The 17,400-nt window shown below is 42.2% G+C and overlaps 1 protein-coding gene across 1 annotated transcript in view; it reads right to left on the bottom strand.

Annotated features, from left to right (window-relative positions):
• Positions 1 to 7,355, bottom strand: part of LOC140210279 (uncharacterized) — a 45,496-nt gene extending 38,141 nt beyond the window's left edge. The window contains exons 1-4 of the mRNA XM_072279156.1: positions 6,787 to 7,355; positions 984 to 1,037; positions 218 to 310; positions 49 to 127 (exon numbers count right to left, since the gene is read on the bottom strand). Coding sequence (XP_072135257.1) covers positions 49 to 127; positions 218 to 310; positions 984 to 1,009 — 198 coding nt within the window. The 5' untranslated portion in view covers positions 1,010 to 1,037; positions 6,787 to 7,355. The remainder of the gene's footprint in view (positions 1 to 48; positions 128 to 217; positions 311 to 983; positions 1,038 to 6,786) is intronic.
• Between the last annotated feature and the right edge of the window lie 10,045 nt (positions 7,356 to 17,400).

The raw sequence follows: 17,400 nt of genomic DNA on the forward strand, positions 1-17,400 counted from the left end.
GCTAAGCAACAATGAATTAAATACATTTTCAAACAAGTTTAACTTTACCCGCAGTTTCCGTGACATTATCTCTGCTTCTGACTCCACCTTTGGCTGAAGAATGATGGACTTTTTCATTTGCTCACGAGTACATTTGGTTAAGGTATTAAAAGAAACACTTTGTAGATTTTATAGATATTAATATAATTACAGGATTTTCGTGCTGAGAAAAGGATATAGAAAATTGGCTTCTAGCTCCAGATAGTAGATCTGTTGCTGTAGATTCTTTATAAATTCAGCTTCAACACAAGCTAAAGAGCTTTCTGCAGAACTAGAGAAGGAAAGGAGCTCATTTATACAACATATAAATCACACCAACACATCATTAAACAAAGAACCCACTATATTATTTTGACAACATGAAGAAAAGCTGCTGGAATATTCATCAGATAAAGGGGTGACCTCATTGAAACCTATCAAATGTTGGAAGGCCTCAAGAGAGTGGATGTGGAGAGCATGTTTCCTGTGGTGGGAGAGTCTAAGACCAGAGGACACAGCCTGAGAATAGAGGGACGTCCTTTTAGAATGCAAATGAGGAATTTCTTTAGCCAGAGAGTGTTGAATTTGTAGAATTCATTGCCACAGGTGGTCGTGGAGGCTAAGTCACTGAGTATATTGAAGGCAGAAGTGGATAATTTCTTGTCAACACATGAAGGGACATGGGGAGAAGAAAAGAGGTTGGGGCTGAGAGGGAAAATGGATCTATCATGATGAAATGGCTGAGCTGACTCACTGGACCAAATGGTATAATACTGCTCATATATCTTATGGTCTTAAATCCTTTATTTCCACTGATAAGAGAAGCAGTTTCTGTCTTGCAACGTTATCAATGATGGGTTATGCAACCAACCTCACAAATGAACATCCACTGAACACTCCCTCAGCAAGATACGGATACATACATACCAAAACCCAATATTTACTGTATAATCCTACAATCTTACATGAATTCCTTTGAAAAAGTGCTCATGTTGATTGGGAGTCGATTTATTTTCCACCTAAATCAATGAAGAACAGAAATAAAAAAATAGGAAGATTAGAAATGGGTCTGCTCCACATTGCGTTCAATCACAATTCCATAATGATCAGAATCAGAATTAGATTCAAGATTCAAAAAAGCTTTATTGTCATTCTAACTATACATCAGCTCTGCAGGGCAGAATGAGACAGTGTTTCTCAGGGGCAGTGCACCATAACATAACAAACGCAACACTAAATAATAAACACAACAATAAATAGCAAAGCACAACAGCCACATGTCAGTTAAAATCAGTTATAAGTGTCCAGTACAAGTTAAAAGTGTCCAAAGCAGAGTCAGGTAGAGCAGCTACTTAGCAGTCTGACTGCCTGTGGGAGGAAGCTGTTTAGTAGCCTTGTGGTTTTAGTTTTGATGCTCCTGTAATATCCTTTAATATCACCTGCATATGCTATAAAATATGGTAGCAATACAATGCAAACATGAACAAAACTGTGAACCGTAGTGAGTGGGTGTATGTGTGTGTATATATATGCAGGAGTTTCCTTCTCCTAGATGAGCTGCCACCACATCTAATGAGCCCCATATATACGTGTTTGTGTATGTGTGTATATATATGTGTGTGTGTATATATATATATATATATATATACACACACACACACATATATATGGGGCTCATTAGATGTGGTCGGCAGCTCATCTAGGAGAAGGAAACTCCAATTTCAAACCTCCATTGCCTTACAGCTATACCCACTCATGAAGATGGCTTCGGGAGTAAACCCCAAGGGAAAAACTCAGAGCTGGAGCCCTAAGGCAGTCCTTCATTGAGTTCAACACTGGCTGGTGACTCCTGCAATGCTGCTGGTATTAAACTGTATTAGTCTCTGCCATTCCATTGGCTTCATCATTAGTAACCCCAAAAAGGAAAGCCCAGCATTCAATCAGCATTATGAAACATTGCACCAAACTCATTGTGGGGGTCATCAATAATCCATTGCCGAACCCGAACAACAAATTTAATGACAAAGAAATTATGCCTTATAATGAAGGAGATGACTTGGGTGAAAAAAATATGAAAGAGGGAGGACATTAGCCAGGACTGAATGAAAAGTCAACCTGGGAATCTGATCGTGGAATCTTACTAATAGAAATTCAACGTAGCAACCTGTTTACTTGAGGTCAGGCAGTACTTCTAGCAATGGATATCACCTGTTTCTCAGTTACTACCTTTCCCCATACCAGGGCTCTGAAAAGTCTGAGAAACTCACCACAGCAGCTCGCATAAGCAGTCTTCTGCCTCAGTGCATCCTATCCTTGAGTTCCTTTTAGAGAATCATGGAAAAGTCATTACATAGAAAGCCAAACCACACACTAAATGCTGGCAGAACTCAGCAGGCCAGGCAGCATCTATGGAAAGGAGTACTGTCAACGTCTTGGGCCAAGTCCCTTCCTCGGAACCCATTCAGGCCATCGTGTATGCTGGTCGAAACAGTGCAATGTAACACTAACTTGGCGGCCTGCAGGTCACCACACTTTAAATGTAAGCACTTCTTAAATTATGTTGAGGATTCCTGCTTCTACCACCCTTTCAGTCAGCAAAATCTAGGTTCTTTCCACCTTCTGAGTGAAAGTTATTTCCTTCATCTCCTCTCTACTGTGTCGATTTATATTAAATCTCTATCACCTGGCTTTTGATGTTTCTGCCAAGGAAAACCAATAGAGAGGATTTAACACAGCCCTTTGTAAATCTTATGTACTTCAATTGTTTCCTCTCAGCTTTCTCTGTTGCCTAGAAAATAACCATAGGTTATCCAATCCTTCCTGACAGCTCCAATCCTGACAGTATTCTCAACAGTCTCCTCTGCATCTTCTTCAGTGCCGTGACAATGTAGGGAGTAGAACAATAGTCATGATCAAGTCCATAAAGACTATAAAATATAGGAGCAGATTTAGGCCATTTGGCCTATAGAGTCTCCAACACCATTTCATCATGGCTGATCCATCTTCCTCTCAGCCCCAATCTCCCGCATTCTCCCAAAAATCCTTCATGCCCTGACTAATGGAGAATCTATCAACCTCTGCCTTAAATATAGCCAATGAATTGGCCTCCACAGCTGCCTGTGGCAATTAATTCCACAGATTCACCAATCTCTGGTTAAAGAAATTCCTCCTCATTTCCATTCTAAATGGATGTTCCTCTATTCTGAGGCTGTGCCCCTTTGGTCCTAGAATCACCCAGTATAGGAAACATCCTCTCCACATCCACTCTATTGAGATATTTCAACAGGTCTCAATGAGATCTTCACTCATTCTTCTGAATCCTATGGAGTACAGGCAGGCCCAGAGCCATCAATTGGTCCTTATATGGTAACCCTTTCATTCCTGGAATCATTCTTAGGAACCTCCTCTGAACCCTCTCCAATGTCAGTACATCCTTTCTTAGATAAATGGCCTAAAACTACTCACAACACTCCAAGTGAGGCCTTACCAGTGTCTTATAAGCCTCAACATTACATCCTCACTTTTATATTCTAGTCCTCTCAAAATAAATCTAACATTGTGTTTGTCTTCCTCACCACCAACTCAACCTACAAATTAACCTTTAAGGAACCTGATTGTAGATCATGTTGTGATCTAAATATTGAGGTAACATAATGTCTTTGCTCTTACATTCTGTGCCTTGGCTGTTAAAAAAAAATCTCAAGTACGAGGAAATCCGCAGATGCTGGAATTTCAAGCAACATACATAAATGATTTAAGAAGGCACTTGAGATGTTTAGTAATTGCTGGTGAATGCAGCAGGCCAGGCAGCATCTCTAAGAAGAGATACAGTCGACATTTCGGGCCGAGACCCTTCATCAGGACTAACTGAAAGAAGGGAAGGGTTAGTCCTGACGAAGGGTCTCGGCCTGAAACATCGATTGTACCTCTTCCTAGAGATGCTGCCTGGCCTGCAGCATTCGCCAGCAATTATTAAACATCTCAAGTACCTTCTTAAATCATTATATTGAATTATCCTACTACCTCTACCAGTTTTGTGGCTGTATATGAAATGTGTGCTTCTTCATTCAATCCCTTCAGAGTACTGTATTCCAGGGCAGTTTTCAGAAAATCCAACCCTGTATATTCTGTAACCCATGAATGTATCACTGGTCATAGAATAAAATACTTAAAATACTGCACCTCTATTTCTTGTCTTCTGCTCCAGAAAGTTGTGTATTCCTCACTTGTAAGAACGTTTTTTTTGCTTTTATTACAAGACTCACAGCATCTTTCCTCTCTCATAAATAGGTACCATTGAGAATCACAAGCTATGGATGGCAACCTCTCAGCACAGACCTTAAACTCCAGATGATGAGCAAGCCTTGAAGGTCCTTTTGAGCTATTCATTCAGAAGCTTGTCAGGTTGGAGATTTTGAATAGTAGGAACCTCTTGGGATTTGTTTGCCCACCTAAATCTTTCCCATTGAAAGTCCTACTAAAAGTGGTGGGTATGGCCCAGTCCATCATGAAGTAAAACTCTACCCACCATTGAGCAGATCTACACCGAGTGTGGTTGCATTTATCATCGCCACCACCCAGGACATGCTCTCTTGTCACTGCTGCGATCAGGAAGAAGGTAGAGGAGCCTCAGGATTCACACCACCAGGTTCAGGAATAGTTATTACCCCTCAACCATCAGACTCTTATACCAGAGGGGATAACTTCACTTGCCCCTTCACCGAATTGTTCCCACAAGCTATGGACTCACTTTCCAGGATTTTTCATTACGTGTTCTCGATATTTATTGCTATTTATTTCTTTCTTTTTGAATTTGCACAGTTAGTTGTCTTTTGCACACTGATTGAAACCGGTACAGTTTTTCATTGGTTATTATTTTATTATGGATTATTGATTATGCCCACAAGAAAATGAATCTCAATGTTGTATATAGTGACATACATGTACTTTGATAATAAACTTACTTTCAACTTTGATCTCCGAGTGCCAGAGAAGACCCAGCCTGTTCAATATTTTCAGATTAGTATAATTTCTCAGTTCTATGCTTACAGTAGAGTAGCAAAATGTTTAGGGGATTAGCATCCAGAGGCCTAAGCTATTGATCTAAAAATGAATTTTACCATAACACCAGGCAAACATTAATGAATCTTGAATGGGAAAAAAAACTATTAAACAAAAAACTATTGGATTTAAAAACCCTTTTGGCTCATAACTGACCTTTAGGAAAGGAAACCTGCCGTCCTTATTAAAAGGATTGTGACTCCAATAAATTTGACTCACAACTGTTCTCCGAAATTGTCTAGAAAACAATTGCTTAGGGGTTGACAATAAATACTTGCCTTATGGATGGTGCCCATATCTTGCAAATTAATTATGTCCTTTGAATTTTCTTAAATTATGATATATTCTGTTTATAACATGGAGATCAGAGTTGTACACAAGACTTTCTTTTTAGGCAATTCGAATACTTTGTGTGTTCTAAAGAAGATTTCCAACAATTTCAAGACATTTTTTGTGCTTAAAGTTCTAGTACTCACAAAATAAATGCTGAACTTTGCTTATTTATGTCTTTACTGAACTGTTACATTTCACTAGCTGAAATGTTCAGTAGCTAGTTTCCGAGTTTTTTTTTGCTCTTCTCCCCTCCATTTTAATGGACAGTCAGTGGTCAATTTATTAGGTACCCGCTGTACCTAATAAAGTGGACACTGAGTGTATGTTTGTACTTTTCTGCCTTTGGGAGCCACTCACTTGAAGGTTCAACATGTGTGTTCAGAGATGCTTTTCTGTACTCCACTGTTGTAATGCATGGTTATTTGTGTTACTGTTACTTTCCGGCAGCTTGAACCAGTCTGGCCATTCTCCTCTGACCTCTCTCATTAACAAAGCACTTTTGCCCACAGAGCTGACACTCATTGGATGTTATTTTGTTTCTCGCACCATTCTCTATAAACTCCAGCGGCTGTTGTCTGTGAAAATCCCAGGAGATCAGCAGTTTCTGAGATACTCAAACCACCCTGTCTGGCACCAACAATCAGAATGACTTAGATCACGTTTCTTCCCCATTCTGATGTTTGGTCTGAACAACAATGAACCTTTTGACCATGTCAGCATACTTTTATGCACTGAGTTGCTGCCACATGATTGTCTGATTAGATATTTGCCTTAAAGAGTGGGTGTACTTAATAATTCCAATTCTTGTACAGTCTCTTCTCCTTACTAATCTATACTAAAGTTCATTAGCCAATGGCAAAAATTGTCTTTTTTTATACTATTCTACACTATCCTTAAAACAAATAAATATAACCTAATTATGCAAACAACAGGAATTCTGCAGATGCTGGAAATTCAAGCAACACACATCAAAGTTGCTGGTGAACGCAGCAGACCAGGCAGCATCTCTAGGAAGAGGTAGAGTCGACGTTTCAGGCCGAGACCCTTCGTCAGAACTCAAACCTAATTACATCGTTTGCACATTGGACCAGTTCTTAGCTTTTCTTCATTTGCAGGCTTCGAACAGCAATTCACTTATTAGCTTGATCTGAACCATCTGATGTACATCTTTTAAATATTTAAATACAACCTTCAGGCCATTTATCAGTATCAATTTGCTTTAAAAATACTGCTTCAAAATCAGCTTGCGGATTGAAATGATAATGATTTTCTAAGATATCCCTGTGCTGTTATAGACCAGAAAACACAGGTGAATCCTTGCAGTTATTGCAATAAGCGAACCAATTGCCCTACTCCCCTTGAAAACACACGTACCTGCAAGTTCCGGATTGTCTTCGAGTTCCAGCCTCAAAGTATCGTTACCAAGGTGAACGCAAACTTCCGTCTGACTGAGAAACTTCTGTTGTTTTTTTGTGGTGCTAGTTCAAAGTCATCGTGTGGATAAACGGACTCAGTATCCAAGTGATTACTTCCTTGGCACTGTCGATCTTTGATTGAATTTCTTTCCCGCTTTGATCTTTAACGTCCCTCAACTCCTAAACTGTTGGGTGCTGCCCGAGCTCCGCTCTCATTACTTTTAGAACTTTCCATTTATACGGTTCAACCCGCCGCTTTCAGTTATAAAATCAATGAATCGCAATTTTCCTTTCCGATACCAATCTATAGATCGGTTTCTTGTCTATTCGTGTTTATTTCAGGTCCAAATTCTGCAGATAGAAGTCAAAGTGTTTTTCGACGTATTTCCCTCTATCACAAGAGATTTAGGAACGGGAAGTAGGAACTAAACTATTTTTATTCTCTCTGCAACACACAAAATGCTGTCGGGACTCAGCCCATCAGGCAACATCTATGTGAAGAATAAACAATGGCCATTTTGGGCGGAGACCCTTCATCAAGTCTGGAAAGGAAGTGGGGCAGAAGTCAGAATTAGAGGGTGGGTGGAGGAGGAGGAGGAGGAGGCTGTTAGAATAGAGAGTGATAGGTGAAGCCTGGAGGGCAGGGGAGGGAGGGAGGATGAAGTGAGAAGTAGAAAAGGCAAAGGGCTGGAAAGGAAGGAATCTGATAGGAGAGGAGAGAGAATCATGGGAGAAAGGAAAGGAGGAGAGGCACCAGGGGGTGGTGATAAGCAGGTGAGGAGAAGATGCAAGAAGCCAGAATGTGGAAATGAAGAAGAGGGAAGGGGGGCTGGGGGATGTACCAGAAATTGGAGAAATGGATGTCTTTGCCATCAGGGTTGAAGGGTACCTAGATGGAATATGAGGTGTGGATCCTCCAACCTGAGAATGACCTCATCATGGCAGAAGAAGACCACGTGAACCAACATGTCGGAATGGGAATGGGGATAGGAATTAAAGTGGTTGGCCACCGGGAAATTATACTTTTTGCAGATGGAGTTGAGGTGCTTGACAAAGCGGCCCCTCAGTCTGCATGAGGTCTCACCAATGCAGAGGAGGCTGCAATGGGACCATCAGATACAGAAGAAGACCCCAAAAGATTTGCATGTGAAATGTTGCCTTACCTGCAAGACCTTGAATGGAGGAGAGGAAGGAGGTGAATAGGCAGGTGTGGCATTTCTGCTGCTGTCAGGGACATGTGCTAGGAGGAAGATTAGTGGGGAGGTACAAAAGACAAAGGAAAACTAGAGGGAATATTGCCTGTGGAAGGAGGTAAAGATATGTTTGGTGGTAGGATCCCGTTGAAGATAACAGAAGTTGCAGGGTGTGATGTGTTGGATATGAAGACTCATGGGCTGCTAAGTGAGGACAAGAGGAACTCTATCCCAGTTAAGGCCGCTAAAAGATTTTTTTCTGTCCATCGCAAGCAACCCTTCGCTCTGTACGTCACCTTCGCCATTCATGGCTTATCGAATAAATGCTAATCACGCTGCAGGAAGAAGCTCTGGTGGCAAATTAGAATTTACCTTTTCCCTATTTAAATATGTGTTTCAAAGTGTGTAATCCTCACTGTTTAATTTAAAATAGTATCATGTATGAACACTCCCCATAGCATTTACAGTATCATCTTACGTTCACTATGACATTACCTTTACAGGCCATAGCTGAGACCCCTGATACAAAGGGATAAGAACTTGCAGGCCTCTCTAATAACCTCACTCATAACAGAGAGAGATAAGGAGCCGTGCACTGCAACTCCCTTTAAATTGAACATCCTGTAACAAGAGCACACAGATTATAAGAACACAAAACATAACTAGACAATTCCTAGAACAAATTCAGGGAAGTATTCTATCCACTTATAGAACTTATTGCTAACTCACAAAACACATATACAATATGTTCAATCTAAAGATCAGGTCTCTCTGGCACCTACTGTTACGGAATAAAATGAGAGCAGATAACCTTTAACATGTGTAAAAGGTTCTGCCACAGTTTCAGAAGGAGTACATTTGTACATTTGAATGACTTTATCTGGAAACCATTTACTAATGGTCTCAAAACATATGCCTGTTTTTGAATTTTATATTGCAGCTCAAAGGTCCGTTATACTTCCTGACCACCTCAGAAATCCACACGCACATTGCATGTCTGAAACCCTGGATCGTCACCTCATTTCCAACATGAGATATTTGGGCAGTCCTGGTCATCTCAAATCATCTGTCAATTGCTGCAGTTATTGCTTGAACTAGTGGGGATCAAGTTAGGCTCGAGGGAGTACGGTTGAGAGTGAAATTGATGTTGCAAAAGCAACTTAACTGGTATCCTTTTGGTCAGTGTACAAGCTGTCTTCTGGTGCACCACTGACATGGGAGCAAAATGTGGTTGATCCAACTTCATTTCAGGAAGGGCTCCAAGTTGTGTGCAACAAACAGAGGACTGTTATCTGATATAAGCTCTCTGTAATGCATCTTGATACTGTGCAAACCAATTATAGTGAATGTAGCAAGGGTTAACAGATGTGCAAAGAAGTGTGTTATAATTCAATAACTTAAAGAATGATCTAAGCTCTGCCACAGTGATTCTATTATGGTTCTTGGATTTACTGAATATGCCTTCAAGAAAACAAATCTCAGGGTTGTATATGATGACATATATGTACTTTGATAATAAATTTACTTCGAACTTTGAACTTCAGAGTGGTCTGGCTTTGGCTCAACAGGCTTGGTCAAGTATAGATGTAAGCTCTAAGTAAGTTTCTAGTGTTTTTTTTTGTTAATACATAGGTAGTGCGCTGAAAACAGGTCCAGAGCTAGTGGTATGTTCCTTGTGTGAAATGTGGGAACTTCCTGATAACTGCATCTGCCTGGAGTGCACTGAGCTTCTTAGAGACTGTGTTAAAGAACTGGAATTGCAGCTCGGTGACCTTTGGCTCGAGGGAGAGAATGAGGAGGTGATAGAGAGGAGCTACAGGGATGTTGTCAACGCTACGTTGCAGGAGGAAGTTACCCAGGTGACTGTCAGGAAAGGGAACAGCCAGCGAGTGGCCATTCCCCTCAATAATAAGTATACTGTTTGGATACCGTTGGGGAAAATGACCTACCAAGGAGAAGCCACAGAGAACAGGTCCCCCGCACTGAGTCTGGCCCAATGGCTTATAAAGAAAGGTAAGAGAAGAGGTGAGCTGTAGTGATAGAAGATGCTTTGGTTGAGGGAACAGGAAGGTGGTTCTGTGGACGAGAACGAGATTCCCAGATGGTATATTGCCTCCCAGGTGCCAGGGTCAGGGACCTCTCGTTTTGAGTCTACAGCAGACTTAAGTAGAAGAGCGAACAGCCAGAGGTCGTGGATCATGTAGATACCAATGACATGGGTAGGAGGAGTGACCAGGTCCTGCAAAGTGAGTTCAGGGAATTAGGTGATAAGTTAAAGAACAGGACCTTCAGAGTTCTGATCTCAGGATGGTGACCTGCGCCACGTGCTAGTGTGGTCAGAGATAGAAAGATCACCCAGTTTAACACGTGGCAAGGAGGTCGTGCAGGAGGGAGGGCTGCAGGTATTTAGATCATTGGGCTCTCTTCCAGGAAAGGTGAGTCCTATACAAAATTCCAAGGTTGTCAAGCGGAGAAGAGGTAGTGGGGACAAGTTCCCACTACCTAAAAATGCTCCTCACGGTATGCGTCTCAAATAGCCTCTGACAACCAAGTCCAACTCCTGGTCTTCCCGTGTGCCTTAGCCTCTAAGCCTGGCGGAACTGTTTTTACTGACAGGAGAAGGGGCGAAGGCAGGTCCTGGCGCCTTAAAACCAGTGCTTTGGGTAGATGGAGCTCGTCAGCCTGGGAAGGCAGTCCATTTAAGAGAGGGAAAACTCTAAATTCAAACCTCCGCTGCCTTGCAGCCATACCCACTCATGGGAAAGGCTTCGGGAGTAAACCCTGAGGACAAATCCAGAGCTGGGGTCCCTAAGGCAGTCCGATGTTGCCTTCAACCTCATTCTGGCAACTCCTGCGACGACACTGGTGCCAAGCTGTATCGGCCCTTGCCCTTCCCTTGGACAACGTCGGTGTTGTGGACAGGGGAGACTTACTGCATGGGCAACTGCCAGTCTTCCATACAAACTTGCCCAGGCCTGCGCCCTGGAGAGGACACTCCTGAAGCAAGACTTTCCAGGCACAGATCCATGGTCTTGCGAGACTAATGGATGCCACCACCACCATACAAAAGAGACAGTTTATACTTGAGCTGGAGAGGGAGTAATATTCTAGCAGAAAGATTTGCTACTGCTGTAACGGGAGGGAGTATAAGGAGTGGGAGACAGCAGTTAAGAAGGAAATCATGAGGTCTAAAAAAGACAAGAGGTTGCTCTGGCAGTCAAGCTGAAGGAGAATCCTTCGGGCTTCTACAGATATATTAGCCATGGGTGAGGTGCCGGAGGATTGGAGGATATATAATGTTATTCTGTTGTTTAAGAAAAGCTCTAAGAATAAGCCAGGAAATAATAGGCCACTGAGCTTGACATCAGTAGTGGGAAAGTTGGTGGAAGGTATTCTAAGGGAACAGATATATAATTATTTGGATAGACAGGGACTGATTTGGGATAGTCAACATGGCATTGTGCATGGTAGGTCATGTCTAACCAATCTTAAAGAGTTTTTCGAGGAAGTTACCAGGGAAGTTGATGAAAGCAAAGCAGTGGATGTTGTCTACATGGACTTTAGCAGTGCCTTTGACAAGGTCCCATATAGGAGGTTGTCAAGAAGGCTCAGTTGCTTGGCATTCAAGATGAGGTAGTAGATTTGACATTGGCTTGCAGAAGAAGTCAGAGAGTGGTAGTAGATGGTTGCTTCTCTGACTGGAGGCCTGTGACTAGTGGAATGTCGCAAAGACCAGCGCTGGGTCTGCAGTTGTTTGTCATCTATATCAATGATCTGGATAATAATGTGGTAAAGTGGATCAGCAAATTTGCAGTGACATCAAGATTGGGGGTATAGTGGACAAGGAGGAAGATTATTAAAGCTTGCAGCAGGATCTGGACCAGCTGGAAAAATGGCGGAAGGAATCTAATGCAGACCAATGTGAGGTGTTGCACTTTGGGAGGACTGACTAGGGCAGATCTTAAACGGTGAGTGGTTAGGTGCTGAGGAGTGTGGTAGAACAGGGGGATTAGGGAATACAGATCCATAATTTCTTGAAAGTGGCATCACAGGTAGGAAGAGTTGTAAGAAAAGCTTTTGGCACATTGGCTTTCATAAATCAACGTATTCAGTATGGGAGTAGGGATGTTATGTTAACATTCTAGAAAACATTGGTGAGGCCTTATTTGGTGTATTGTGCGCAGTTTTGATCATCTACCTACAGGAAAGTTACAAATAAGATTGTAAGAGTACAGAGAGAAAATTTACAAGGACTTGAGGATCTGAGTTATAGGGAAAAAATGAATAGGTTTGGACTTTATCCCCTAGAATGTAGACGATTGAGAGATTTGATGGAGGTTTAGATAGAGCAAATGCAAGCATACTATTTCCATTGAGGTTCTGTGAGACTACAACTAGAGGTTGTGGGTTAAGGGTGAAAGTGAAATGTTTAGGGAGAACATGAGGGTGAACTTCTTCACCGAGAGTGTGGAACAAATTTCCAGCACAACCGGTGGGTGCGGTTCAATTTCAACATTTAAGAGAAATTTCAATAGGTATATAGATGAGAGGGGTATCAAGGGCTATGGTCCCATTGCAGGATAATGGGATTAGGCAGATTAATGGTTCAGTACAGACTAGATGGGGCGAAAGGCCTGTTTCTGTGCTGTCATGTTCTATGACTAGGATGTAACGCAACCAGTTAGAATATCCTCCACCATGCACTGATATAAATTTATCAAAGTTTTAATTGATATGCCAGATCTATGCACACTTCTAAGAAAGTAGAGATGCTGTTGTGTCCTTTTTGTGATGGCACTTGTGTTCTGATCCCAGGATAGATCCTATGGTATGATAATGCCTAGGAATTTATAGCTTCTGACCCTCTCCACCTACAGGCCCTTAATTAATAATGAATAATAATAGCAGCTGCCGAGTCACTGCTCTCTAAGTGTGACTGAATGTCTTGCTTGATCACCCAGCTCATTCTCACGTACTTTGTTCAAGGCTTAGCGCAGAAGTTAGGGCTGATGAAAACTTGGCATGCATCTTGGTTTCCAGGTGGACAAGTTGTTTCCATAGCCTGTATACAGATTACGTGTGGGCACGTGGCCAAGTGGTTAAAGTGTTCGACTAGCAACCTGAAGTTCGTGAGTTCGAGCCCCCAGCCGAGGCAGCGTGTTGTGTCCTTGAGTAAGGCACTTAACCACACAGTGCTCTGCGACGACACTGGTGCCAAGCTGTACTGGCCCTTTCCCTTCCCTTGGACAACATTGTTGTCGTGGAGAGGGGAGACTTGCAGCATGGACAACTGCCGGTCTCCCGTACATCCTTGCCTAGGCCTGCGCCCTGGTGAGTGAAGACTTTCCAGACGCAGATCCATGGTCTCGCAAGACTAATGGATGCCCTTTTTTTTAATACAGATTAACACATATCTATCCTACACTTCCTGCAGAACACTGCCTTAGATTTGTGAGCTGCAAATCTTTACTGAGTTCTTACCAAACTATTTCTGAGCTCTGCATTACCACCAGGGAAATGATCTGACTATCATCTATGTGCTTCACTTGAATCACTCCCACAAATGGAATTATGTCTTCAGTACATGTTCAGCGATGCAAGGGTAATGTAGTATGGTCACTTAATACTCCTTTTGCAGTATAGATGCTCTGGCAAAAGTGATAGAGAAGGGTTGGTGTCCAGCTGCATGCTCACTGGTGTTCTCACTGGGTCCGTCTTAAGGTAAATATTATTTCCAGTTTCCTATTTCCTCACCCTTGAGCAGTGAGACCCAGATTGCTATTCCTTTAGTTCAGTATTCCCTTTGGTCTCAGTCACATATTGCCAACAGGAAAGGAATAATAATAATAATAATAATAATATGCTGGAGGAACTCAGTGGGTTGAGCAATGTCTATGGGGGGAAAGGAATTGTCAACCTTCAAGGCCAAAGCCCTGCAAAACTTTTGTTTTGAACTTTTGCATACTCTTTTCCCACAATCGTTGGCACGGCCTGTGGACTCACTTTCAAGGGCGCACCTCATGTTTTCAATATTCATTGTTTATTTATTTATTATTACTGCTTTCTGTTTGTATTTGCACTGTTTGTTGTCTTTTGCGCACTGATTGAATGCCCAAGTCAGTGCAGTCTTTCAATGATTCTATTATGGTTGTTATTCTATGGAGTTATTGAGTATGCCCACAAGAAAACAAAACTCAGGGTTGTACAGTATATGGTGACATACATGTATTTTGATAATAAATTTACTTTGAACTTCGATTTTCTGGCAAAATGACACAAAATTTATTTGTGGTTTCCATCACAGAAGTGGTGTCTTTGATTGTGTTTTTGTGGCATTTATTTGAGAAGTGTGCTTCTGAAGATGGGGTGTTTGCTGATGTCTCCAGGACCATTTAAGACTAAGCATAATTCAAAACATTCCATAGAAGAATCAAAGTCCCCTGTTCGTCCCCTTTCTGTGGTACCTGCACAATTGTTGCCATTTTGTTGATCTGCAGAATTTGTTTCTCATGAGTTTTAATTGCAATTAAATCTTATACCCTCATTCCAAACAATGTAACAAATGCTTGCAATACCTAGTTTAAGCCAGTTTTATCTCATCTCTCCAATAACTTTAATTATAATAATAGAAAATGGGAGGAGGCAAAATCCTATCCGTAGTCATTTTACTTTTCCTCCTCTCAGCACCCCCTGCTGTTTAACTGGTGGTATACCAGCATACCTTCAACCCAGTGTAGGTAGATTGCATGTTATTACACAATATATTTCTCTGTACTAGCTCAAATTATTCAATTGTTGTACATGTCCTTTAGCAATTAGGAATTTCCCAGCACATCAAAGGTATCCTTTGAGCAGAAAACTGGATAGTTAGATCACTATTTTCTATGAACTGTATTCAAATAGTTTTCAATGGCTTTGCAGATTTTGACTGCTTTGGTAGCATTCTGTGCCCTACTGAAAACCATAGCTCCAATTGAAGTCTCTCCCCTCCTTTATCATTGAAGTGGTAAATATTAGGGAAAAAGATTAAAGAAAAGTCATGCTCCCCTACTTTGAAATGCAAATAACTTATTCTGTCAGTTGTGCATAATTTGGATTTCCTCAATTGTTTCTTTTATTTCTGATTTAATCACATATATCTTGAGTTAGAGTTGATATAGACAGAAGCATGGTGGTCTGCCTTGTCGAGCACCCCTGCCCCATCCACCAAAAGCAGAATTTCCCAGTGGCCAACCATGTTAATTCCTATTCCGACATGTTGGTCCATGGAAACACGAGGAAATCTGCAGATGCTGGAATTTCAAGCAACACACATAAAAGTTGCTGGTGAATGCAGCAGGCCAGGCAGCATCTCTAGGGAGAGGTACAATCGACGTTTCAGGCTGAGACCCTTCGTCAGGACTAACTGAAGGAAGAGCTGGTAAGAGATTTGAAAGTGGGAGGGGAAGGGGGAGATCCAAAATGATAGGAGAAGACAGGAGGGGGAGGGATGGAGCCAAGAGCTGGACAGTTGATTGGCAAAAGGGATATGAGAGGATCATGGGACAGGAGGCCCAGGGAGAAGGAAAAGGGGGAGGGGGGGAAACCCAGAGGATGGGCAAGGGGTATAGTCAGAGGGACGGAGGGAGAAAAAGGAGAGAGAGGAAAAGAGTGTGTGTATATAAATAAATAACGGATGGGGTACGAGGGGGAGGTGGGGCCATGGCCTCCTTTTCTGCCTCGATGAAGCCACCTACAGGGTGGTGGAGCAACACCTGATATTTCACCTAGGTAGCCTCCAACATGATGACATGAACATCGATTTCTCCTGCTGGTAACTTTTTTCTCTCCCCCTTCTGTCTCCTTCAATTCTCACTCTGGCCTCTTGCCTCTTCTCTTCACCTGCCTATCATTTCCATGGTACCCCTCCTTCTTCCCTTTCTTCCATGGCCAACTCTCCTCTCCTATCTGATTCCTTCTTCTCTAGCCCTTTACCTTTCTCACCCACCTGGCTTCACCTATCACCTTCTAGCATTTCCCCCTTTCTCTACTCCCACATTTTTATTCTGCCATTCCACCCCCCCCCGCCCCCGCCTTCCTTTCCAGTCCCGATGAAGACCATAAGACATAGGAGCAGAATTAGGCCATTTGGCCCATTGATTCTGCTCCGCCATTCAATCGTGGCTGAACCTTTTGTTTTCCTTCCTCATCCCACTCCCTGGCCTTTTCTCTGTCACCTTTGATGCCATGTCCAATCAAGAACCTATCAATCTCTGCCTTAAATACACCACTCAACCTGGCCTCCACAGCTGCCTGTGGTAATAAATTTCACAAATTCACCACCCTCTGGCTAAAAATATTTCTCTGCATCTCTGTTTTAATTGGATACTGTGCCCTCTTGTCTGGATTCCCCTACCATGGGAAACATCTATATAACCATATAACAATTACAGCACGGAAACAGGCCATCTCGGTCCTTCTAGTCTGTGCCGAACTCTTATTCTCACCTAGTCCCACCGACCTGCACTCAGCCCATAACCGTCCATTCCTTTCCTGTCCATATAGCTGTCCAATTTAATTTTAAATGACAACATCGAACCTGCCTCAACCACTTCTGCTGGAAGCTCGTCCCACACAGCTACCACTCTCTGAGTAAAGAAGTTCCCCCTCATGTTACCCCTAAACTTTTGCCAAAGATCCTTTCCACATCTACTCTGTCTGAGGGTTTGAAATACTGACAATTCATTCATTTCCAAAGATGCTGCCTGACCTGCTGAGTTCCTCCAGCATTTTGGTGTGTGTGTGTTGCACTGGATTTCCAACATCTGCAGAATCTCTCATGTGTATTCCTTTGTTCACCGTTTTATTGACATAGCTTTGAGCTGTTACAAGTGACCATGGTGTGGTAAACCATGTATTTAGGTTGTAACTGGGTTACCTGTCTGGACATGCCTGGACACGCCCCTCTGCTGACTGCTCCTGTGGCTCCTCCCACAGACCCCTGAATAAAGGCGATTGTGTCACTGCTCCTCCCTCAGTCCAGGACAGATACTCAGCATGGACGTTGGTCCATTTACTGTTAATAAAAGCCTTTCAGTATTTACTCTACTTCCAGCCTTTTGGAGTAATTGATAGTGCATCGCATGGGTCAGAACTTTTGAGAAGCCCTGAGCAGGATCACAATAGATGTGTTCACTTCTTTGCCTTACATCCCATTCCTCCTCTGACTATAATTATGAGACCTGCATAAGGTTATTGACACAGAAACATTTGCATCTATTTTGAAAACTGCTGATCACATTCTTTAAAAATGTTAAAGGAAGTATGATCAATACAGACATATAAAACTTATTTGTTTGTTAAGCAGAACATTTTAAGTATATTACATTTGATTCAATAAC

Source organism: Mobula birostris, chromosome 2 (assembly GCF_030028105.1).
Source record: "Mobula birostris isolate sMobBir1 chromosome 2, sMobBir1.hap1, whole genome shotgun sequence".
NCBI classification, from domain to species: Eukaryota; Metazoa; Chordata; class Chondrichthyes; order Myliobatiformes; family Myliobatidae; genus Mobula; species Mobula birostris.